Genomic DNA, 25,057 nt, shown 5'->3' on the forward strand with positions numbered 1-25,057 from the left:
ACGTCTCAGAGCACAAAAAAAAAAAAATCATCTACTCGGGCTAAATAAGTTCATTATCCTCGTATTCGATCGTTACACTCCCAAGTGCACTTTATTTTCTTTTCATCACAGGCGGAGCAAGGCGTCGGGGCAACACCAGTGCCGTTGCCGCTGGAGGTGATAAAAGTGGTGTCAGGAAAGAGACACAGGCTAAGGATCATCAGCACCTCCGTTCTCAACTGTCCCGTCGTTGTCTCCGTGGACGGCCATCGCCTCACCATTATTGCTACTGACGGGAGTCCTATAAAGCCCTTCGCCACGGACTCGTTTGTCATATATGCCGGTGAGTTTCGCTATTAACTGTGCATGCGGTCTCTGTTATCACCTGCTAACGCGCTGTCCTTCCTCTTTGAGTCCTTAGAGGCCACCACACATCTGAGTGACCAGAATCATTCAATATTGACATTTTTCGTATTTTGTGCTAAAATTGTTCTTATGCCCTAGAACTAACACGTGGTTGCTCTGAAACGCAAATATAAACCATATTACTTATTCCCTGGCCCCCCAATGCTACCCCCATAGCATCACCAACTATAGGCTAGCTATGCGACACACACACACACACACACACACACACACACATACACATGAAATAGGAATGTATACGAACGTTTTCCGTCACCTCAATACATTAGACAATGGATAGATAAGAAGTTAGACTAAAGAAACTTGATTTTCAATAAGATAAGGTAATTTCGTTTTCTCAAAACACTTTTTTTTTTTTTTACTTTCACGGCCTACTCCTGCTATTTTTGTAATACAGATCTCAAACTCTGCACCCTTTATACTTGCATACATGTGTGTATAAAATGACGCAGAGGATTTTTGATTTACAATGACTGGCGGAATTTCTGGAATTTTTCTTATTCTAGATGAATTGTTACATTATATTCAGTGTCATTTTCAACCTTTTTTCGGAGTGATAGGAGATTTTTTCCTGCGTAACTTTATTGTTGAATGTTTACAGAATACCCTAAGCTAAATATCTCATCAAACAAAGAATTTTTCAATTTTTTGTTGATTTTCATTTGACAGCATATAAAAATTAAGAAAAAAAAACTATTTTTAACCCAATATTAATGAAACTTGGACAGATACTGTAAACGCTCACGATAAACAAGATGGAGATAAGATTTCGGCTCTAAAAGCAGCCTTGGATATTTTGGCATCACCTGTTTGGTGGCGCCTGGAGCTCCTAAAGTGCTTGATCCTTTTTAACGTTTTTTTTGGGGGGGTGGTTGTTAAGACCAAGTTAATGGACTAGTGGATAATGCTGGGTTAGTGAAGGAATTGGTGGGTAGGGGAAGGGTTGGTGAAAAGACTGGTGGGTAGGGGAAGGGTTGGTGAAGGGACTGGTGGGTAGGGGAAGGGACTGGTGGGTAGGGGAAGGGACTGGTGGGTAGGGAAGGGGCTGGTGGGTTGGGGAAGGGACTGGTGGGTAAAGGAAGGGTTGGTGAAGGGACTGGTGGGTAGGGGAAGGGTTGGTGAAGGACTGGTGGGTAGGGAAGGGACTGGTGGGTTTGGGAGGGGAGTGGTGGGTAATGGAAGGGTTGGTGACGGGAGTGGTGGGTTGGGGAAGGGTTGGAGAAGGGACTGATGGGTAGGGGAAGGGACTGGTGGGTAGGGGAAGGGACTGGTGGGTAGGGGAAGGGACTGGTGGGTAAAGGAAGGGTTGGTGAAGGGACTGGTGGGTAGGGGAAGGGTTGGTAAAGGGACTGATGGGTAGGGGAAGGGTTGGTGAAGGGACTGGTGGGTAGGGGAAGGGACTGGTGTGTAGGGGAAGGGACTGGTGTGTAGGGGAAGGGTAGGAAGGGACTGGTGGGTGGGGAAGGGACTGGTGGGTAGGGAAGGGACTGGTGGGTAGGGAAGGGTAGGGGAAGGGACTGGTGTGTAGGGGAAGGGACTGGTGGGTAAAGGAAGGGCTGGTGAAGGGACTGGTGGGTAGGGGAAGGGACTGGTGGGTAGGGGAAGGGACTGGTGGGTGGGGGAAGGGTTGGTGAAGGGACTGGTGGGTGGGGAAGGGTTGGTAAAGTGACTGATGGGTAGGGGAAGGGATGGTGAAGGGCCTGGTGGGTAGGGGATGGGACTGGGGGGTAGGGGAAGGGTGGGTGAGGGGACTGGGGGGTAGGGAAGGGTGAAGGGACTGGTGGGTAGGGGAAGGACTGGTGGGTAGGGGAAGGACTGGTGGGTAGGGAAGGGTTGGTGAAGGACTGGTGGGAAGGGAAGGGACTGGTGGGTAGGGAAGGACTGGTGGGTGGGGAAGGGTTGGTGAAGGACTGGTGGGTAGGGGAAGGGACTGGTGGGTAGGGAAGGGATGGTGAAGGGACTGGTAGGGGAAGGGACTGGTGGGTTGGGGAAGGGTTGGTGAAGGGACTGGTGGGTAGGGGAAGGGTTGGTGAAGGGACTGGTGGGTAGGGGAAGAGACTGGTGGGTAGGGGAAGGGACTGGTGAGTAGGGGAAGGGACTGGTGGGTAGGGAAGGACTGATGGGTAGGGGAAGGGACTGGTGGGTAGGGAAGGGACTGGTGGGTAGGGAAGGGACAGGTGAGTAGGGAAGGGACTGGTGGGTAGGGAAGGGACTGGTGGGTAGGGGAAGGACTGGTGGGTAGGGGAAGGGACTGGTGGGTAGGGGAAGGGACTGGTGAGTAGGGGAAGGTATGGTGAAGGGACTGGTGCGTAGCGGAAGGGTTGGTGAAGGGACTGGTGGGTAGGGGAAGGACCAGTGGGTAAGGGTTGGTGAAGGACTGGTGGGTAGGGGAAGGGTAGGGGAAGGGACTGGTGGGTAGGGGAAGGGACTGTTGGGTAGGGGAAGGGACTGGTGGGTGGGGAAGGGAATGCTGGGTAGGGACTGGTGAAGGGAGTGGGTGGGGGAAGGGACTGGTGGGTAGGGGAAGGGACTGGTGGGTAGGGAAGGGTTGGTGAAGGGACTGGTGGGTAGGGAAGGGACTGGTGGGTAGGGGAAGGGTTGGTGAAGGGACTGGTGGGTAGGGGAAGGGAATGGTGGGTAGGGGAAGGGTTGGTGAAGGGACTGGTGGGTAGGGGAAGGGTTGGTGAAGGGACTGGTGGGTAGGGGAAGGGACTGGTGGGTAGGGGAAGGGACTGGTGAGTAGGGGAAGGGACTGATGGGTAGGGGAAGGGACTGATGGGTAGGGGAAAGGACTGGTGGGTAGGGGAAGGGACTAGTGAGTAGGGGAAGGGACTGGTGGGTAGGGGAAGGAACTGTTCGGTAGGGGAAGGGACTGGTGTGTAGGGAAGGGACTGGTGGGTAGGGAAGGGACTGGTGGGTAGTGGGAGGGACTGGTGGGTTGGGGTTGGGTGTGGTGAGTAGTGGATGGGTTTGTGATGGGACTGGTGTGTAGGGGAAGGGTTGGTGAAGGGACTGGTGGGTAGGGGAAGGGATGGTGAAGGGACTGTTGGGTAGGGGAATGGACTGGTGGGTAGAGGAAGGGTTGGTGAAGGGACTGGTGGGTGGAAGGGACTGGTGGGTAGGGGAAGGGACTGGTGGGTAGGGAAGGTTGGTGAAGGGACTGGTGGGTGGGGAAGGACTGGTGGGTAGGGGAAGGGTTGAAGGGACTGGTGGGTAGGGGAAGGACTGGTGGGTAGGGGAAGGAACTGGTGGGTAGGGGAAGGGAATGGTGGGTAAGTGAAGGGTAGGGGAAGGGACTGGTGAGTAGGGGAAGGGATGGTGAAGGGACTGGTGGGTAGTGGAAGGGATGGTGAAGGCACTGGTGGGTAGGGAAGGGATGGTGAAGGGACTGGTGAGTAGGGAAGGGATGGTGAAGGGACTGGTGAGTAGGGAAGGGATGGTGAAGGGACTGGTGGGTAGGGAAGGGTTGGTGAAGGGACTGGTGAGTAGGGGAAGGGATGGTGAAGGACTGGTGGGTAGAGGAAGGGATGGTGAAGGGACTGGTGGGTGGGGAAGGGATGGTGAAGGGACTGGTGAGTGGGGAAGGGTTGGTGAATGGACTGGTGGGTAGGGGAAGGGATGGTGAAGGGACTGGTGGGTTGGGGAAGGGACTGGTGGGTAGGGGAAGGGATGGTGAAGGGACTGGTGGGTAGAGGAAGGGATGGTGAAGGGACTGGTGAGTAGGGGAAGTGATGGTGAAGGACTGGTGGGTAGGGGAAGGGACAGGTGAGTAGGTGAAGGGACTGGTTGGTAGGGGAAGGACTGGTGGGTAGGGGAAGGGACTGGTGGGTAGGGGAAGGTTGGTGAAGGGACTGGTGAGTAGGGGGAAGGGACTGGTGGGTGGGGAAGGGACTGGTGGGTCGGGGAAGGAACTGGTGGGTAGGGGAAGGGACTGGTGGGTAGGGGAAGGGACTGGTGAGTAGGGGAAGGGACTGGTGGGTAGGGGAAGGGACTGGTGGGTAGGGGAAGGGACTGGTGGGTAGGGGAAGGGACTGGTGGGTAGGGGAAGGGACTGATGAGTAGGGGAAGGGTTGGTGAAGGGACTGGTGGGTAGGGGAAGGGTTGGTGAAGGGACTGGTGAGTAGGGGAAGGGTTGGTGAAGGGACTGGTGGGTAGGGGAAGGGTTGGTGAAGGGACGGGTGAGTAGGGGAAGAGATGGTGAAGGGACTGGTGAGTAGGGGAAGGGATGGTGAAGGGACTGGTGAGTAGGGGAAGGGTTGGTGAAGGGACTGGTGGGTAGGGGAAGGGTTGGTGAAGGGACTGGTGGGTAGGAGAAGGGTTGGTGAAGGGACTGGTGAGTAGGGGAAGGGTTGGTGAAGGAACTGGTGGGTAGGGGAAGGGACTGGTGGGTAGGGGAAGGGACTGGTGGGTAGGGGAAGGGACTGGTGGGTAGGGGAAGGGTTGGTGAAGGGACTGGTGGGTAGGGGAAGGGTTGGTGAAGGGACTGGTGGGTAGGGAAGGTTTGGTGAAGGGACTGGGGTGTAGGGGATGGGTTGGTGAAGGGACTGGTGGGTAGGGGAAGGGATGGTGAAGGGACTGGTGGGTAGGGGAAGGGATGGTGAAGGGACTGGTGGGTAGGGGAAGGGACTGGTGAGTAGAGGAAGGGTTGGTGAAGGGACTGGTGGGTAGGGAAGGGTTGGTGAAGGGACTGGTGAGTAGGGAAGGGTTGGTGAAGGGACTGGTGAGTAGGGAAGGGTTGGTGAAGGGACTGGTGGGTAGGGGAAGGGACTGGTGTGTAGGGAAGGGTTGGTGAAGGACTGGTGGGTAGAGGAAGGGTTGGTGAAGGGACTGGTGGGTTGGGGAAGGGACTGTTGAGTAGAGGAAGGGTTGGTGAAGGGACTGGTGGGTAGGGGAAGTGATGGTGAAGGGACTGGTGAGTAGGGGAAGGGTTGGTGAAGGGACTGGTGAGTAGGGGAAGGGATGGTGAAGGGACTGGTGGGTATGGGCAGGGATGGTGAAGGACTGGTGAGTAGGGAAGTGTTGGTGAAGGACTGGTGGGTAGGGAAGGGATGGTGAAGGGACTGGTGAGTGGGGAAGGGATGGTGAAGGGACTGGTGGGTAGGGAAGGGATGGTGAAGGACTGGTGGGTAGGGAAGGGTTGGTGAAGGGACTGGTGAGTAGGGGAAGGGATGGTGAAGGGACTGGTGAGTAAGGAAGGGATGGTGAAGGGACTGGTGGGTAGGGAAGGATGGTGAAGGGACTGGTGGGTAGGGGAAGGGATGGTGAAGGGACTGGTGAGTAAGGGAAGGGATGGTGAAGGGACTGGTGAGTAGGGGAAGGGTTGGTGAAGGGACTGGTGGGTAGGGGAAGGGATGGTGAAGGGACTGGTGAGTAAGGGAAGGGATGGTGAAGGGACTGGTGAGTAGGGGAAGAGATGGTGAAGGGACTGGTGAGTAGGGGAAGGGTTGGTGAAGGGACTGGTGAGTAGGGGAAGGGATGGTGAAGGGACTGGTGGGTAGGGGAAGGGATGGTGAAGGGACTGGTGAGTAGGGGAAGGGTTGGTGAAGGACTGGTGAGTAGGGGAAGGGTTGGTGAAGGGACTGGTGGGTAGGGGAAGGGATGGTGAAGGGACTGGTGAGTAGGGGAAGGGTTGGTGAAGGGACTGGTGAGTAGGGGAAGGGATGGTGAAGGGACTGGTGGGTAGGGGAAGGGATGGTGAAGGGACTGGTGAGTAGGGGAAGGGATGGTGAAGGGACTGGTGGGTAGGGGAAGGGATGGTGAAGGGACTGGTGAGTAGGGGAAGGGATGGTGAAGGGACTGGTGGGTAGGGGAAGGGTTGGTGAAGGGACTGGTGAGTAAGGGAAGGGATGGTGAAGGGACTGGTGTGTAGGGGAAGGGATGGTGAAGGGACTGGTGGGTAGGGGAAGGGTTGGTGATGGGACTGGTGAGTAAGGGAAGGGATGGTGAAGGGACTGGTGAGTAGGGGAAGGGATGGTGAAGGGACTGCTGAGTAGGGGAAGGGATGGTGAAGGGACTGGTGAGTAGGGGAAGGGTTGGTGAAGGGACTGGTGGGTAGGGGAAGGGTTGGTGAAGGGACTGGTGAGTAGGGGAAGGGATGGTGAAGGGACTGGTGAGTAGGGGAAGGGATGGTGAAGGGACTGGTGGGTAGGGGAAGGGTTGTTGAAGGGACTGGTGGGTAGGGGAAGGGTTGGTGAAGGGACTGGTGGGTAGGGAAGGGATGGTGAAGGGACTGGTGAGTAGGGAAGGGTTGGTGAAGGGACTGGTGGGTAGGGGAAGGTTGGTGAAGGGACTGGTGAGTAGGGGAAGGAATGGTGAAGGAACTGGTGAGAAAGGGAAGGGATGGTGAAGGGACTGTTGCGAAGGGGAATGGATGTTGAAGGGACTGGTGGGTAGGGAAGGGATGGTGGAGGGACTGGTGAGTAAGGAAGGGATGGTGAAGGGACTGGTGAGTAGGGAAGGGTTGGTGAAGGGACTGGTGGGTAGGGGAAGGGATGGTGCAGGGACTGGTGAGTAAGGGAAGGGATGGTGAAGGTACTGGTGAGTGGGGAAGAGATGGTGAAGGGACTGGTGAGTAGGGAAGGGTTGGTGAAGGGACTGGTGAGTAGGGAAGGGATGGTGAAGGGACTGGTGGGTAGGGAAGGGATGGTGAAGGACTGGTGAGTAGGGGAAGGGTTGGTTATGGACTGGTGAGTAGGGGAAGGGTTGGTGAAGGGACTGGTGGGTAGGGGAAGGGATGGTGAAGGGACTGGTGAGTAGGGGAAGGTTGGTGAAGGGACTGGTGAGTAGGGAAGGGATGGTGAAGGGACTGGTGGGTAGGGGAAAGGGATGGTGAAGGGACTGGTGAGTAGGGAAGGGATGGTGAAGGGACTGGTGGGTAGTGGAAGGGATGGTGAAGGGACTGGGGAGTAGGGGAAGGGATGGTGAAGGGACTGGTGGGTAGGGGAAGGGGTTGTGTAGGGACTGGTGAGTCAGGGAAGGGATGGTGAAGGGACTGGTGAGTAGGGGAAGGGATTGTGAAGGGACTGGTGGGTAGGGGAAGGGTTGGTGATGGGACTGGTGAGTAGGGGAAGGGATGGTGAAGGGACTGGTGTGTAGGGGAAGGGATGGTGAAGGGACTGGTGAGTAGGGGAAGGGATGGTGAAGGGACTGGTGAGTAGGGGTAGGGTTGGTGAAGGGACTGGTGGGTAGGGGAAGGGTTGGTGAAGGGACTGGTGAGTAGGGGAAGGGATGGTGAAGGGACTGGTGAGTAGGGGAAGGGATGGTGAAGGGACTGGTGGGTAGGGGAAGGGTTGTTGAAGGGACTGGTGGGTAGGGGAAGGGTTGGTGAAGGGACTGGTGGAGTGGGGAAGGGATGGTGAAGGACTGATGAGTAGGGGAAGGGTTGGGGAAGGGACTGGTGGGTAGGGGAAGGGTTGGTGAAGGGACTGGTGAGTAGGGGAAGGGTTGGTGAAGGGACTGGTGAGTAGGGGAAGGGACTGGTGGGTAGGGGAAGGGACTGGTGGGTAGGGGAAGGGACTGGTGGGTAGGGGAAGGGACTGGTGGGTAGGGGAAGGGACTGGTGTGTAGGGGAAGGGACTGGTGGGTAGGGGAAGGGAGTGGTGAGTAGGGAAGGGACTGGTGGGTAGGGAAGGGACTGGTGGGTAGGGGAAGGGACTGGTGGAGGGGAAGGGTTGGTGAAGGGACTGGTGGGTAGGGGAAGGGGTTGGTGAAGGGACTGGTGGGTAGGGAAGGGACTGGTGGGTAGAGGAAGGTTGGTGAAGGGACTGGTGGGTAGGGGAAGGACTGGTGGGTAGGGAAGGGAAGGTGAAGGGACTGGTGGGTAGGGGAAGGGACTGGTGGGTAGGGGAAGGGAAGGTGAAGGGACTGGTGGGTAGGGGAAGGGATGGTGAAGGGACTGGTGGGTAGGGGAAGGGATGGTGAAGGGACTGGTGGGTATTTGAAGGGACTGGTGGGTAGAGGAAGGGTTGGTGAAGGGACTGGTGGGTAGGGGAAGGGACTGGTGGGTAGGGGAAGGGTTGGTGAAGGGACTGGTGGGTTGGGGTAGGGTTGGTGAAGGGACTGGTGGGTAGGGGAAGGGTTGGTGAAGGGACTGGTGGGTAGGGGAAGGGACTGGTGGGTAGGGAAGGGACTGGTGGGTAGGGAAGGGCTGGTGAAGGGACTGGTGAGTAGGGAAGGGATGGTGTAGGGACTGTTGGGTAGGGGAAGGGACTGGTGGGTAGGGGAAGGGACTGGTGGGTAGGGGAAGGGCTGGTGAAGGGACTGGTGAGTAGGGGAAGGGATGGTGAAGGGACTGGTGGGTAGGGGAAGGGATGGTGAAGAGACTGGTGAGTAGGGGAAGGGATGGTGAAGGGACTGGTGGGTAGGGGAAGGGATGGTGAAGGGACTGGTGGGTAGGGGAAGGGACTGGTGAAGGGACTGGTGGGAGGGGAAGGGATGGTGAAGGGACTGTAGAGTAGGGGAAGGGATGGTGACGGGACTGGTGGGTAGGGGAAGGGACTGGTGGGTCGGGGAAGGGACTGGTGGGTAGGGGAAGGGGTGGTGAAGGGACTGATGAGTAGGGGAAGGGATGGTGAAGGGATTGGTGGGTAGGGGAAGGGATGGTGAAGAGACTGGTGAGTAGGGGAAGGGATGGTGAAGGGACTGGTGGGTAGGGAAGGGATGGTGAAGGGACTGGTGGGTAGGGAAGGGACTGGTGAAGGGACTGGTGGGTAGGGGAAGGGATGGTGAAGGGACTGGTGAGTAGGGGAAGGGATGGTGAAGGGACTGGTGGGTAGGGAAGGGACTGGTGGTTAGGGAAGGGACTGGTGGGTAGGGGAAGGGTTGGTGAAGGGACTGGTGAGTAGGGAAGGGATGGTGAAGGGACTGGTGGGTAGGGGAAGGGATGGTGAAGGGACTGGTGAGTGGGGAAGGGATGGTGAAGGGACTGGTGGGTAGGGAAGGGACTGGTGAGTAGGGGAAGGGATGGTGAAGGGACTGGTGGGTAGGGGAAGGGACTGGTGGGTAGGGGAAGGGATGGTGAAGGGACTGGTGGGTAGGGGAAGGGACTGGTGGGGAGGGGAAGGGATGGTGAAGGGACTGGTGGGTAGGGGAAGGGATGGTGAAGGGACTGGTGGGTAGGGGAAGGGATGGTGAAGGGACTGGTGGGTAGGGAAGGGTTGGTGAAGGGACTGGTGGGTAGGGGAAGGGACTGGTGGGTGGGGAAGGGACTGGTGGGTAGGGAAGGGACTGGTGGGTGGGGGAAGGGACTGGTGGGTAGGGAAGGGACTGGTGGGTAGGGAAGGGACTGGTGGGTAGGGGAAGGATGGTGAAGGGACTGGTGGGTGGGGAAGGGACTGGTGTGGAGGGGAAGGGATGGTGAAGGGACTGGTGGGTAGGGGAAGGGACTGGTGGGTAGGGGAAGGGATGGTGAAGGGACTGGTGGGTAGGGGAAGGGATGGTGAATGGACTGGTGGGTAGGGGAAGGGATGGTGAAGGGACTGGTGAGTAGGGGAAGGGATGGTGAAGGGACTGGTGGGTAGGGGAAGGGATGGTGAAGGGACTGGTGGGTAGGGGAAGGGATGGTGAAGGGACTGGTGGGTAGGGGAAGGGATGGTGAAGGGACTGGTGAGTAGGGGAAGGGATGGTGAAGGGACTGGTGGGTAGGGGAAGGGACTGGTGAGTAGGGGAAGGGTTGGTGAAGGGACTGGTGGGTAGGGGAAGGGAGGGGTGGGTCCGGGAAGGGATGGTGAAGGGAGTGGTGGGTAGGGGAAGGGTTGGTGAGGGGACTGGTAAGTAGGGGAAGGGATGGTGAAGGGACTGGTGGGTAGGGGAAGGGTTGGGGACGGGACTGGTGTGTAGGGGATGGGATGGTGAAGGGACTGGTGTGTAGGGGATGGGTTGTTGAAGGACTGGTGAGTAGGGGAAGGGTTGGTGAAGGGACTGGTGGGTAGGGGAAGGGTTGGTGAAGGGACTGGTGGGTAGGGGAAGGGATGGTGAAGGGACTGGTGGGTAGGGGAAGGGTTGGTGAAGGGACTGGTGGGTAGGGGAAGGGATGGTGAAGGGACTGGTGAGTAGGGGAAGGGATGGTGAAGGGACTGGTGGGTAGGGGAAGGGTTGGTGAAGGGACTGGTGTGTAGGGGAAGGGATGGTGAAGGGACTGGTGAGTGGGGAAGGGTTGGTGAAGGGACTGGTGGGTAGGGAAGGGTTGGTGAAGGGACTGGTGAGTGGGGAAGGGTTGGTGAAGGGACTGGTGGGTAGGGGAAGGGTTGGTGAAGGGACTGGTGGGTAGGGGAAGGGATGGTGAAGGGACTGGTGAGTAGGGGAAGGGTTGGTGAAGGGACTGGTGGGTATGGTAAGGGATGGTGAAGGGACTGGTGAGTAGGGAAGGGATGGTGAAGGGACTGGTGGGTAGGGAAGGGGTTGGTGAAGGGACTGGTGGGTAGGGGAAGGGATGGTGAAGGGACTGGTGAGTAGGGGAAGGGTTGGTGAAGGGACTGGTGGGTAGGGGAAGGGTTGGTGAAGGGACTGGTGAGTAGGGGAAGGGATGGTGAAGGGACTGGTGGGTAGGGGAAGGGTTGGTGAAGGGACTGGTGGGTAGGGGAAGGGATGGTGAAGGGACTGGTGTGTAGGGGAATGGATGGTGAAGGGACTGGTGAGTATTGGAAGGGCTGGTGAAGGGACGGGTGTCTAGGGGAAGGGGTTGGTGAAGGGACTGGTGGGTGGGGAAGGGATGGTGAAGGGACTGGTGAGTGGGGAAGGGATGGTGACGGGACTGGTGGGTAGGGGAAGGGTTGGTGAAGGGACTGGTGGGTAGGGGAAGGGTTGGTGAAGGGACTGGTGAGTAGGGGAAGGGATGGTGAAGGGACTGGTGGGTAGGGGAAGGGTTGGTGAAGGGACTGGTGGGTAGGGGAAGGGATGGTGAAGGGACTGGTGAGTAGGGGAAGGGTTGGTGAAGGGACTGGTGAGAAGCGGAAGGGTTGGTGAAGGGACTGGTGTGTAGGGAAGGGATGGTGAAGGGACTGGTGAGTAGGGAAGGGTTGGTGAAGGGACTGGTGAGTAGGGGAAGGGACTGGTGGGTAGAGGAAGGGTTGGTGAAGGGACTGGTGAGTAGGGGAAGGGACTGGTGAGTAGGGGAAGGGACTGGTGGGTAGGGGAAGGGACTGGTGGGTAGAGGAAGGGTTGGTGAAGGGACTGGTGAGTAGGGGAAGGGATGGTGAGGGGACTGGTGGAGTGGGGATGAAAGGTCAGATGGAAAAACATTATCCTAATTTTTCATAAATAAAGAAGTTATTCAAATCTCAAAACTAGTCACAGTTCTCTAATCTTTCCGAAACAAAAGATTTTTTTCTAATAGAAAAAAAACTGAAGACGTTATCCTAATCATTCCTAATCATAAGACGTTTCCCAATCTTTCAAAATCTAAAGACGTTTTTGTAATCCAAAAGTAAAGACCTTTTCTTAATCTCTCAAAAACTAAAGATGTTATTATAATATATCAGAGCCTAAAGCCGTTATTCTAATCTATAAAAAAAATATTGTTTTTAAAAACTCTATCTTCATTTTTCAAAAGCCTGAGACTTTATCTTATTATCTTCAAATGTATGGACCTTATTCTAATCCTCGAGGATGTTGAATTTATACATCCTCATTCTAAAGTATTTCAGTTTTAGAAGAGGTGGGTAACTTTTTGTGCGAGTAATTTCAACAATTCTATAATGAACTCCCCATCCACCTCCTCTCTTCCCCTTTTCCCCTGCCACCCTCAACTATGTTACGGTTCTTTACTTTTCCTGCAACTCCGCTGCAGTTACATATCAAGCAAATACCTCATGATTCATTTTGAAGCCTCTTAACCGTACTAAGCACCCTGAGCTTCTTGATAGCTGGTATTCAGTTATCTTTTTTTTCTTTTTTTGAGGAAGTGACAATAATAGTGGAGTGTCGTGACCCAGAACATCATTATCAACTTCAGCCATTACAAGTTCACTGCAGGGCAAAAACCTTTCCCAAACCTCTCCCGACGTCTCCACCTCTCTTCCTGGTGATAAGGTGCAACCTGCATTTCAAGGATCATTCCTTATCATCAGCTAAACCAAACCTAGCCGGTAGTGAAATGCCCAGTTTGAAATGTTCAGTAGCGAACAGTCCGGATATCCTATCAGCCATGGTTCTTCATAGTGCGGGTCATTCTCCCGCTCTATAGGTCTTGAAATGCGGGCTCTACTTCTTCACAAATAGATAACTGAATACTAAACAGCAGGACGCACGCCGTTCAGTAATACTAATAGATTTTTAGACCGAGTTATAGGGAAATTCTTTAAATAAAACTGAGTTGCAACGAACTTTTTTGAAGAAGTAACCTTTATGATTATCTCATCGCGTGAGAAACGGAATAGTTATAAGATTCTGCTTCACCACCCTGTCGTTTGCAGCGGAGCGATTTGATGTTGTGATTGAGGCAAACCAGACGGTCGACAACTACTGGATCAGGTTCAACGGACTTATCGACTGCCAGTAAGTATGTCTTGCCTTCAAGCTGAGCAACGTTAAAGCGATATCCGACACTACATGCCATATAAGGAAATTATTATGCAATAGCTGTAAGAGTACTCGTGCATTAACTTTTTCTGTTTATCTTCCGACCCTACTAGTAGAAGAAACCTCAGGAACACAGCAATCAATTCCAGAGTTTTTTTTCAGTACATAAGTATTCTCAGTCTGTAAGAATTATAAGATGAGGACCTCATTGTAATATGCTTTAAAGTTTTATCCTCCATAAACCGTATATGTATGTTTTACAAAATCTAAATCAGTTCTTCAACCATTTAATCACTCAATCAATCCAAGGCGTAAGGAGCTAAAATCGCACCTACTACAGGCAGTTGCAATGTGTGCAGGGCGCCGTGCTGCGCTACTACGGGGCCCCTGACCAAGACCCGACCGCACCTCTCACCTACACCGCCGACTACCCCTCAGGCGTGGTAAACCCTTTAATTTGATTCTACTTGTTTTTTTTTTCCCTTCACACATAAATTTGCTTAAAGGAACAATAATGGTGCCCCGATATCATAATCTCTTTTATCTCATTTTTATCATTTAAATTTTCAGCTTGAATCTATTATATTATATATGAACACTTCTTTTAGTTTCTTTTGTTGTTGTCTTTTACATATGTATTTATTCATTCTATATATATCTTTCTTTTTAGGAATATGTTCAGTAAAGGCCTTTTCTTTCCGTTTGGGAAATGTCCGTTCATTCAATAATTGTCCGTCGGCCAAGTATCTGGACACACACACACACACACACACACACACACACCACATACACACACACACACGGAAATCTCTATAGTGCAGTGGTTAGCACGCTCACCTCACAACCGAGAGGTCTTGGGTTCGAGTCTCAGGCGGAGTCAAGATGGATGGGCAGTCTCCTTTAATTCGTGTCCCCTATCCACCAAGCAGTGAATGGGTACCAGGTATCGGTCGGGGGTTAAGTCCCACCTGCCAGGGGAGGACGTTCTAGCCATAACCAAAAATCCATTACCAGAGCTCCAAAAGCTCATTCGGAGAGGCTACTGCTGGGGTCACGAATTTAGAGCGTGACCAGACCATGGTGACTTACACCATCACCGTCACCACCACTATCAGCGCCACTTCTACCATCACCAACATAAACCCAGACAAACAGATATACAGACACAACATTTTATTATCAAAGACAAAACTCTTAACAGAAAGAAAGCAAGTGGATAAAAACAACAACACTCAGATAAATTATAGCATCGTTTTCCTCCACTCAGGTAGTGAATCCTCTCAACACGGCCGGAGACGCACCGGAGGAGGTCACTATAGCCGAACTTGATGCCCTTGTGTCCAGCAGTCTGTCCACGAATGTAGACAAGAAGTTCTATCTCGGCTTCGATTTCCATCGAGTCAACAATACACTTATCTACAACCCATACCTCTACCCCTATAATGGAGGTTAGTATGTTTAATGATACAGTATTTAAGCTTTTCATGGTCAATCACTTTAGTTGGTCAAGGGCATTGTAGTGAAATTAGATCTTTAAACAGACTGATCCACTTCTCTACAACCCTTACTTTTATCCCCACAGCAACAGCATACCCCTACATTGGCCTACAACAATACCTTCCTTTTTTCATGGTAATTCGAACTGGTAGGTCACGGGCACTGAGCTCAAATTGTACCTGAATAGACTACATATCCTCTTATCTTAATATAATATACAATCCCCACCTTTATCCCTACAACGGAGACAAGTCTATTCAAAGTTATCCATATTTTCATTTTGTTCACGCAATTTCCAAGTGGATGATCACGAGATAATTATAGTTTATGACATTGCAGTTAGCCTGTTTAACAATATAATTAAGTTAATACTTGAACTGGCACAGAAGATACATTTCACAGCCATTACACTAACTTTGAACGGGGTGAGCTGCAATACGAAGACGCTTTACGTTTCTCGGACTAGCCAGCTACCGTTTGTTTGGAAGAGAAAAAGACTGAAAACTCCCGTCCCTGGCAGTTCAGTATGACTGTTGATGTAGCGAAAGTCAGGCCATTACTGAACCGCTTCATTTATATGAAATAAATATGATCAACTAAAAATGTCAAGTAACAGTGTTGATTGCTGCAGGTCATCTTCAATTTGTTCCTCTCAAAAGTCTAATTTTCGTGTAAACTAATTTCTCAACCTCCACAGTGGGTGACGAATGGCGGATCAATTCGCCAATGATTAACGGCATCGCCTTTAAACACCCGCAATCCCCACCGCTTTCCCAACCCTACGCGGAAACCCCGACGCTCTGCAAATACGACGAGGTAGGTACAACAAGTCCCAAAATTGTCACCTATTCTTTGAACGATATAACATTCATTAGCGTATGAGCATAAACTAGAGAAGACGGGTGCTACAGTTTGTTTTAATGATGTGTTTTAGTTCATTTGCATATTTCGTCATGTTTTCAGGTGGGACTAGCTTTCTTACCGACCCAAAAAATACCAAGCATTTTTTTCAATGGAGAGAAAAATGCTGGTTATAACATAAAGAGACATGAAGCGAGCATCATATATTAGGGAACTGTCAAAGATTGAAGATAGTCTAATGACGATATGAATAAAAAATAAAAAAAATAAAATGGACTCGGACAGTTCAAATGATAGATGAACAGCCAAAGTAGACAGAAGAACCGGTGGAGAAATTATATGAAGTATTTGCCGGAATAGGATCAAGGTGATCAATGTGGTCTCCTTGAGCAGGATGAAGTACACTAACACCAGATAGAGATAGGAGGATAACGTTGTTAACGGCCTTCGTAGTTATGATAGTGATTATAATTTTTTGCTGACTCTTACATACGATATTCCTCCTCTCGACCTGGATTTTTTTTCTTCTTCATAATAATAATATTGAAAGCGTCTTAAATGTTACTAAATGAAAAGCAAAGATCATGGAACATATGAGCACTATTCAAAATCTATAGGTTAAAAGGTACAAAGAAAACAAAGAAATGTTCTTAAAGTATGTTTCGTTTAACCTAGAAAAGTCCTTCCTCTTTTCCCAAACAATGTACACACACTCAAAAAAGTATCGTTACAGTGGGGTCCGACGAGTCTCATACTAAGCAACCCGGTAATCTCGGCAGGGTTGGTAAAAGTGCGATCACCCCCCACCACCTCAGCTTTGCTGGGGGAGCAGGGGTGGGTTTCATCAAAGTTCCTAAGTCCGCGTGCGAGAAACCTTGGGCATGTTTCACGAAAGCTCCCAAGCCTTGGAGCTCTGCCTATCTCGCTCGCCGCCTTGGGAGGCGCTCCCAAGGAAGGTTCCAAGCGTCAGACTGTAAACATGGCAGCCCGTGAACAACCCCGCCAGCACCGACCAAGGAATTTTCGCCTGAGAAGTACGATGACACCGAGTTCAAGAAGAGGTTCAGGGTGGACTGTGCTGGCCTGTTGTTCGTCACTGACTTGGTGCGACACGTGATTGGCAACAGGACTGAGAGGAACCGTGCGGTCACAGCGGAGCTGAAAGTGGCGTTGACTCTGCGATACCTCGCCACCGGGAAAATGCAACAGTGCAGCGCAGATGACTTTGGAGTTTCCCGGGCCACAGTCAGCAGAATCATCACCCAGACTGCGGATGCTCTCGTGACACAAGAGAATATGAGGCGGTTCATGGGCTTCCCTTTAAACCGGGGGGGAGCAGCAGAGAATGAAGGCGAAGTTTGCCGAAATTGCTGGTTTTCCCGGTGTGGTGGGTGCTGTTGATGGCACCCACGTAAGAATAGTGGCCCCACATGAGCATGAAGATGTGTACGTCAACCGCAAGAACTACCACATCATCAATGTGCAAGTGTTATTTGATGCACAGTACAAGCTGCGGGACATGGTGGCGAGGTGGCCAGGGTCTACTCACGACTCACTAAATGTTTGTTTACACCGTGGTGCCGTTGAAGATGCAGATGGAACAAAAATACGTGCACATATTCCTTACAATGAAGATACAATCGCTGTACTTCAACTAAATATCAATTGTTTATATTTATAATTCCATAATTATACATAAGAAGTGTAATTTAGGTTAACTGAAGACATATTAGACGTCAAAGCGACGCGGAAGTTTGGCAACGCTGGTTTCTCCCAAGACCGCCCCCAATCCTACTTGGAAGTGCTTGTGGCGCGGTGATGAAACACGCCCAAGAAATTCTCCCAACTGCGCGTGACGTCACTACGCCTGGAAGAGCACTATGATGAAACCCACCCCAGGACAGGACCCCCGTAAGGAAGGGATAGAGAGGAAGGGAGACACTGAGCTATCAGATATCACCATAATAATAATAATAATTTGAGTGCCACTTGTTTAAGCTTTAGAGTGACATTATAAAACAATAATGTTCATATGATATACGTAACAGTGGTGGGTAGAAGTATTCCCCCATGTCAAAGACAAAACATCAACCATCAACGCATGTCAGATATAGTTCATTTCCGCGTGGCATCTAGCCGAGAGTCGCTTGTTGTCTACTATAGCGAATTTAACAACTGATTACTGTGTGGATAGCTAATTTAGTCTGCCATGACCTTACAGCACCACCTATGACAAAAAAAGCCCACCTCAAGATCACTGACCCATCACAAAGACCTAGGGCATTCATGGTGGGTTGTGCTATGCCACCATCGCCTATAATTAGCTCGAATTAGGTGTTTTATGGCGAGCCCTGTTTAGGGTCCACCGTACTACAGCCACGACTCGAGAAAGCCCAGAAAAGGGTCTGCCGACATTCTCGGGTTAAACTACTCCAACCGAACTTTACGACCTGACAGCTAACAGGGGGGCTTTGCTCCTCTCGACCCCCCTGCTAACCAAGATGGGATGCGCCCCCCCTGGACCCCGCCCCCCCCCTTACCTTTACTGGACGGAATACATTGTTGCAGCGTGGACAAGGAAATGGTGAAACCGCTTGCCAACATCTTGCAACGTACGCTTGAACATGCTTGCGAAATGGTGAGTGTCTCCTGAACTTGGGAATGTTGCTCCTCACATCCATCACATCTGTCCGCCATTTCTCCTCTTTAAATATTGGTGAGTGGTGAGCCAGGCACGGGCAAGCCAAGAAACGACTGTTATATTCATCACACATATGAAACCAACATAAAAGCCTCTCAAGCCAACTACTTGAACTCCGGAATCTCTAACATTTAATACTTGATGTTGCTGTAACACTTATCCCCTTAGCAAGAGAGGGATTCCAGGCATTTATTAAGCAGGCGCACTATCGCCATCAAAATGGCACTGCCCCACAGGGCCGCCATTGGTGGCTTTATTTACAAAATATATATTTTTGCCTTAAGTAGAGCACAGAAATGCTTCATTTCAGGTAGAGAGCATCATTGCAATAGCTTCTCTTACCCTACAATCTCCCTGGTCATCATAGCCCTCCCCATTACCTGGTGTTTTAAGTTTGTTGAAAGGGAAAGGAATATTATCTGTTCTTTCTTATCATCACTTGCAGACGCAGTATTTGTTTGATGTGCCGGTAAAACTAGAGTAGTACAATAGTATGTGATACCTTGGAAAGGTTATTACTCCCATGGGAGCAATATTGGAGGCGCGTAGTGATTCTCCATATATACCGCACTAAGATATCAAGATCTTTTATAGTATCAAATATCCAATGTTTTATTTCCAATTCACTGAACGTCGAACAGACCCAGTTTATCTTTCAGTCCTGAATACTAGTAGTCATGATCGGTTATGTTATGAATTCTCTCAATTTCAGTCTAAAAAAACTACACAAGATTGGTCATTCGTTTACCGATTACCATTGATGAGGTTTCAGGTCCTACTCCACTGCAGGCGCATCGCTCCACAGGGCTGTCAACAATGTAATGGTGTTAGCACCTAGAAGTTTACCATTTACCGTTAATGAGGTTTCAGACCCTGCTCCACCGCAAGCGCATCGCTCCACAAGGCCGTCAACAATGTAATGATGTTAGCACCTAGAAGTTTACCATTTACCGTTGACCGTTGATGAGGTTTCAGGCCCTGCCCCACTGCAAGCACATTGCTCCACAGGGCCGTCAACAATATAATGATGTTAGCACCTAGAAGTTTACCGTTTACTGTTGATGAGGTTTCAGGCCTCGCTCCACTGCTAGTGCAGCGCTCTGCGAGGGCCATCAACAATTACGATATTAGCCTCGATAATAATCCTCGATACACTTTTGCAAAACGTCGTAGTGAGTGAGTGAATCTTGATTGCTTTCATGAATAGCCTACTGATGTCCTTTTAATAAACTTGGCAATTAGGTGATGTACTCAGTGACCCACTAACCGACATCTTTAAGATGTCGGCAAATACTGGTTATGTGCCCAGCGTATGGAAAGTAGCTAATGTGACGCCAATTTTCAAAAAGTGGGACAGGTCAGCTGCTTCAAACTATCGCCCAATTAGCTTAACATCGGTTATAGGCAAGATGCTGGAGTCCATAATAGCCAGGAACATTCGGGAGCATCTAGAGAAACATAGCTTAATTCAGGACTCGCAGCATGGGTTCACTAAAGGTAGGTCATGCCTCACCAGTCTCTTGTCCTTCTACAATAAAGTATTTCAGGCGGTAGACAGAGATGAAAATTATGATGTAATCTATCTTGATTTTAGTAAAGCATTTGACAAAGTTCCTCACCAACGACTGTTGCTTAAATTACAGGCTCACGCAGTAGAGGGTAAAGTTTTGAACTGGGTCAAGGCGTGGCTTACCAATAGGAAGCAAAGAGTGCAAATCAATGGTAAAAGATCTGACTGGGGATGTGTTACGAGTGGGGTCCCACAAGGTTCAGTATTAGGTCCACTTTTGTTTATTATTTATATCAATGACTTAGATACAGGAATTAGTAGTGCTGTCAGTAAGTTTGCAGATGATAACAAGATCGGTAGAGTAATTGAGTCGGATCAGGACGCTAGTATTCTCCAGGATGAACTAAACAGATTGTATGACTGGGCAGATAAATGGCAGATGGAGTTCAATGTAGGGAAGTGCAGTATTCTGAGTGTAGGTAGGAACAACCCCTCTCATAACTAGTGCTTAAATGACACTCTCATAAGCAGGTCTGGGTGCGAGAGAGATTTAGGGGTCTTAGTTAGCTCTGATCTCCGTCCAAGGGCACAATGCATTCAAGCTAGAAATCGAGCAAATAGGGTACTGGGATTTATTTCAAGGAGCGTAAGCGACAGTAGCGCCGAAGTCTTCTTCAAACTATATTTAGCATTAGTTAGACCTCATCTTGACTATGCGGTTCAATTCTGGTCACCGTACTATAGAATGGATATCAAAATGTTTGAATCAGTGCAGAGGAGGATGACTAAGATGATTCAGGGGTTGAGAAACTTGCCATACGAAGAAAGACTCAAACAGTTGAACTTGCATTCCCTAGAAAGGCAAAGGGTGCGTGGAGACATGATAGAGGTTTATAAATGGATGAAGGACTTTAATAAGGGGGATATTCATAAGTTTTGTTGGTAAGAGAACCGGGTAGGACACGAAGTAATGGGTTTAAACTGGATAAATTCAGATTCAACAGGGACATAGGCAAAAATTGGTTTACTAACAGGGTTGTGGATGAGTGGAATAGGTTTAGCAGTCATGTGGTGAGTGCCAATACAATTGTCACATTTAAAAATAGATTAGATAAATTCATGGACAGCGATATTAGGTGGGGTTAGATACACGGGAGCTTAGGTTCAAAGGAGCTGCCTTGTACAGGCCTACCGGCCTCTTGCAGACTCCTACGTTCTTATGTTCTTATGTTCTTATAATGTGCCATCCTGGAACTAATGGTTCCACTGTACGTGTCTTTTCTCTCATGAACAAGCTTTCGGCATCTGAAAAAAAAAACTTCAAATTGCAACACTAAAAGCATTGCTGGTAAGAAAGATAAATTCTAACAATAACGCAAGGTGTTTATCATATTGTCTCTTAAATGGACGAAATTTTAACTATTCACTGTGTGAAGTGTTAAAGCATAATTTCATCACGCAAACACGACAATATTATAGTGCTACATACAACACAGATCAAGTCAGTTCGACTAAGTCTCCACCTGTGTGTTTCATGGAGCGTTACTGCGCCAGCTCAAATTCTACTGCTTCATTAAGAGTCCCGCTCACTTGATTCAGGCAAGTGAAGCCACACAGAACACACACAGCGATACCAACATGAGTAGCCTGTTATCAATGGCTTCGTCCTCGGTGTCAGTTTGTATCGTGCTGAATGTGTAACGATACTTATTTGAGTGTGTGTACATTAACCCTTTGAGAAACTTTTTTTTGTCTTTGTGAAAATTTTCTTATATTTCGCTTTTATGTAATGCATTGAGGGTAATAAAATGTTATTGACCAGTTTTTTGCCTGAAAATTTATTAGTTACACAATTATAGGGTGGTTAATAAAATAACCACTGCCACACAGTGTACGGGATAAAAAATATAATAAAATTGAATATTCCTTGTAGAAAATTATTCATTAAATGTAAGTTTTTAAGTATTTAGTATAATAAACTTCATAGATATAATAAAATGCACCTCCATATGAAAAAAATTAGGAAAACTTAATTAGAACAATAAAACAAATTCTGTAATGTTGAGACTTCCTCATTCTAATTATAGGCACTACATGGTACACTTTTTTTTTTCTTTTACTTTCACATTTTATTTGGTTTATATATTCTAGTCTTACTTTTCAACACTGGGAAACTTTGTGAAGCATCCCCTTTTGTTATTGAGCAGTGGAGCTTCGTAAACTGAGCTTTCCCAAATAGTGCGATGAGGTTCGAATCATTTTTTTGTGCTGCAGTAATTACATCGTATGTGTCTTTCAATTCTGGTTGGAAGGTGATCAGATTTATCAAGTCTTATTTCTTATGGTATTTTTGTTTTTATTTTTTTAGAGGGTAAACTAACTACTATGGAAGATTCACCTGATGTTCTATTGCAAGCTTCGGACTTCATGCTAGCTGCGCCTGCTAGCCCATGAATCACACTAATTTTCAACTTTTTCAGTGTATATATGACTTACTGCACATTTAAAGATATCCCCGGGAATATCCGTGAACCACCCAACCTTTTCTGACTGAATACTGATGAAGTTTATGTCGACGCCATACATCTTCTATCTCCATGATTTTGTTCCAAATGGAGATAGAAGATGTATGACATAAACTTCCCAGTATTCAGTGAAAAAGGTTCGACCATCTAGTATTCCCGGAAATGAGCATCACAGTCAGACTCATCATGGTTCAAAAGGGTGGTTCATGGGCTGCAGGCGCAGATATCTTGAAGTCCGAAGCTTGCAATAGAACATCATATCTCAAAAAATCAGAACAAAAATACAAGAAATAAGACTCTCCTCCTCGTCCTGTGATTCAATAGGAAAATCAGTGACAACATCTGCATCGAGTATATCCCTGATTTCATCGTCTGTCAGTCTCGTTCTTGAGTTTGGTTTCTGAAACAAAATAAAAATACATGAGATAGGCTTTAAAAATGTTTTTTTTTTCTGATTGCTCTAATAGTCTTACTGTAAGCATCAAACGGTTTTTTTTTTCCATCTTCGAAACACGATAATAATGTGAAAAAAATGTTATATATATATATATATATATATATATATATATATATATATATATATATATATATATATATATATATATATATATATATATAGATATATACTTATGTATTGACATAAACAATATTTGTAAAGCCTAATAAGAACTTGTACAATGTACATACAACATCGTATGATATAGTAGGCTAAACTTCTTTCAGTTTGTTTCGTAAATATTGACTATTTGTTTTTATAAAAATATGTATCCCCATATACCCAGTGAGGAATGGCGGTAGTGATTCTATATAAATATATTTATATTTATTTATTTATTTATTTATTATATATTGACAAACAAAAATTGTATAGTCTATTTAGACCTTGTAAAATACGATGCAGTGGCTCTATTTAGTTAGTTCTACATTGTAATGGTTGTTTATTCTGAGCCAAAGAAGTATTACTCCCTCTGGGGCATGGTGGTAGTGGTCATTATATTAACCACCACACTAGGCTATATAAATACTACGACATGAGGTTTATGTCATAATACACATTTTTATCACAAAGAACTGGTATAATTTCAATAATAGAAACGTCTAAAACATTCATGATATAATTACACATCAAAACAAAAAAATACAAAGGAAAACACTTACCGGAAGCGCCATCTTCACCTCTCCACATCAAGTTGTAGTCTGATAATGCATGCTCTGGGGCAACAGAGCGCGGGAACGTGAAGAGACGGTCACTGAGCACGCACGAGGGTGGTCAGTTTTGAAGCGCACTGCTACAATAGTCTAGGGGATTCGTTAGAACAAGTGGTTAATATTCTAACCACTCCAGCCGAAAGGGTTAATGGCCAATCCACAAGCAAGCTCTCAACTCAGGCTGGATATTGGTGGAGGATCGAAAAGGTTAAATCCTGCTGGTGGGAATACTCGGCGTATTGTTTTTTTAAGAGAGTACTGATGTGCCGTCCTTTGGCACCTTCACAGACACCTTTGTGTGAGGGAGACTTTTGTAGCTGCTTCTACGTGCTGGAAGTAGACCTGCACGAGACGGTGGAGTTTGTGCTGGTGGACGAGGGCAATGTTGGAGACGAGAACCATCCATTCCACCTGCACGGCTACAACTTCGAAGTGGTGGCCATAGGAAGGATTGGAAGGTAAGTCCGCTGCGTGGTGCATTTCGTGGTCAAAGGCTTTTGTTTTTGTCGAGGCTGGAGATGACACAGTGACCTCGATGGACTTCTTGCTCGCACCTCTTCAATATATTCCTCAACTGAAAAGAACTCCAGTGAATAAAAAAAAAAAAAAAAAAAAAATAAAGAATCAGGCTTAATATGAACATTTCCATTTACATGCATTTGACATTGATACTCTAGAAGTTTTATGAAACGTTACGAGTGAATTTCAATAATTTCCTATTGATTTCCTTCTGATTTAATATATATCTTAGTAATGAAATCAGAGGTTAAATAAGGGCATGCAGTACCTTTCGGGGTATGATGATGATGCTGACGACAAGAAGCGAACCCCTCGGGTGTATTCTTTCTGCAGCATGACGACAGTGGCAGAGGTGAAGGCGCTGGACGCTGCAGGTGGCATCAATCGAAAGTTGGAAAACGCAGCCAAAAAAGACACTGTCACCATTCCTGACGGTGGTTATGTTGTTATCAGATTCACTGCTGACAATCCAGGTTGGTTATTGATACTTTCCCATCCCACTTCGCACCTGGCATGGAACCTTTCCTCTTCTTTTTTCATTTTTATCCATCTTAGAAAAGAAAAGAAAAATAGCTATTGTTGGTGTTATTCGTATAAAATTCTCATGCAAGATTTTTAGGTGTTGTTGCTCCTCATTGTGTTCTCCCGGAGTGAGACACACAGTGTGTTATTGAAGACGCGCTTGATTATTCTATCTTGACTTCTTGTTCCTTCAGTTACCACGTCCGTTCTCCCCCGGCAGGCTGGTGGCTGATGCACTGCCACCTTCTCTTCCATAACGTTTTTGGAATGGCGGCCGCCCTGCACGTAGGGAAACCCGAGGACTTGCCGCCCGTACCTGAAGGTTTCCCCACCTGTGGCGACTTCGTGCCTCCCTACGACTAGTGGCCACACGTCAAACATTGCTGCACCAAACCACCAGACTATCTTAAACTCTTTTAAATTACGTATACAACCGCTATTACTGAAATGCATGTCGAGCATCTTTTCTCATAATTAGCAACTAACTTTGATATCTTAAAAGATAAAAATAAGAAACAAAGTAAATGATTAAATACAAAATATGAAGTATTATATAAAAAATAAAGCAACTCATATGAAAACTATTTTTTTCCCAATTCAGTGTGACTGAAAAAAATAAGGTAAATATTTCCTGGGCTGGGAGATTAATCACGTCTGGGGCAGAGTACATGTTGCACAGTCGGAGTTTGGCATCTCCCACAGTTAACTCAAAAAGCTGAAAGGTCATGTCAACGTGTGTAGAACAACAGAGAAGCCTGCGTGCTATAGAGGAATGAATGTAGGTAATGAGGC

General features: G+C 48.5%; 1 protein-coding gene across 1 annotated transcript in view; it reads left to right on the forward strand.

Annotated features, from left to right (window-relative positions):
* LOC126996265 (uncharacterized) overlaps positions 1 to 24,825 on the forward strand; it is a 65,864-nt gene extending 41,039 nt beyond the window's left edge. The window contains exons 9-16 of the mRNA XM_050856642.1: positions 112 to 322; positions 12,816 to 12,897; positions 13,262 to 13,364; positions 14,189 to 14,369; positions 15,116 to 15,234; positions 23,513 to 23,682; positions 24,077 to 24,216; positions 24,486 to 24,825. Of these exons, the coding sequence (XP_050712599.1) occupies positions 112 to 322; positions 12,816 to 12,897; positions 13,262 to 13,364; positions 14,189 to 14,369; positions 15,116 to 15,234; positions 23,513 to 23,682; positions 24,077 to 24,216; positions 24,486 to 24,628 (1,149 nt within the window). The 3' untranslated portion in view covers positions 24,629 to 24,825. The remainder of the gene's footprint in view (positions 1 to 111; positions 323 to 12,815; positions 12,898 to 13,261; positions 13,365 to 14,188; positions 14,370 to 15,115; positions 15,235 to 23,512; positions 23,683 to 24,076; positions 24,217 to 24,485) is intronic.
* The last annotated feature ends 232 nt before the right edge of the window (positions 24,826 to 25,057 follow it).

Source organism: Eriocheir sinensis, chromosome 9, assembly GCF_024679095.1.
Source record: "Eriocheir sinensis breed Jianghai 21 chromosome 9, ASM2467909v1, whole genome shotgun sequence".
NCBI lineage: Eukaryota > Metazoa > Arthropoda > Malacostraca > Decapoda > Varunidae > Eriocheir > Eriocheir sinensis.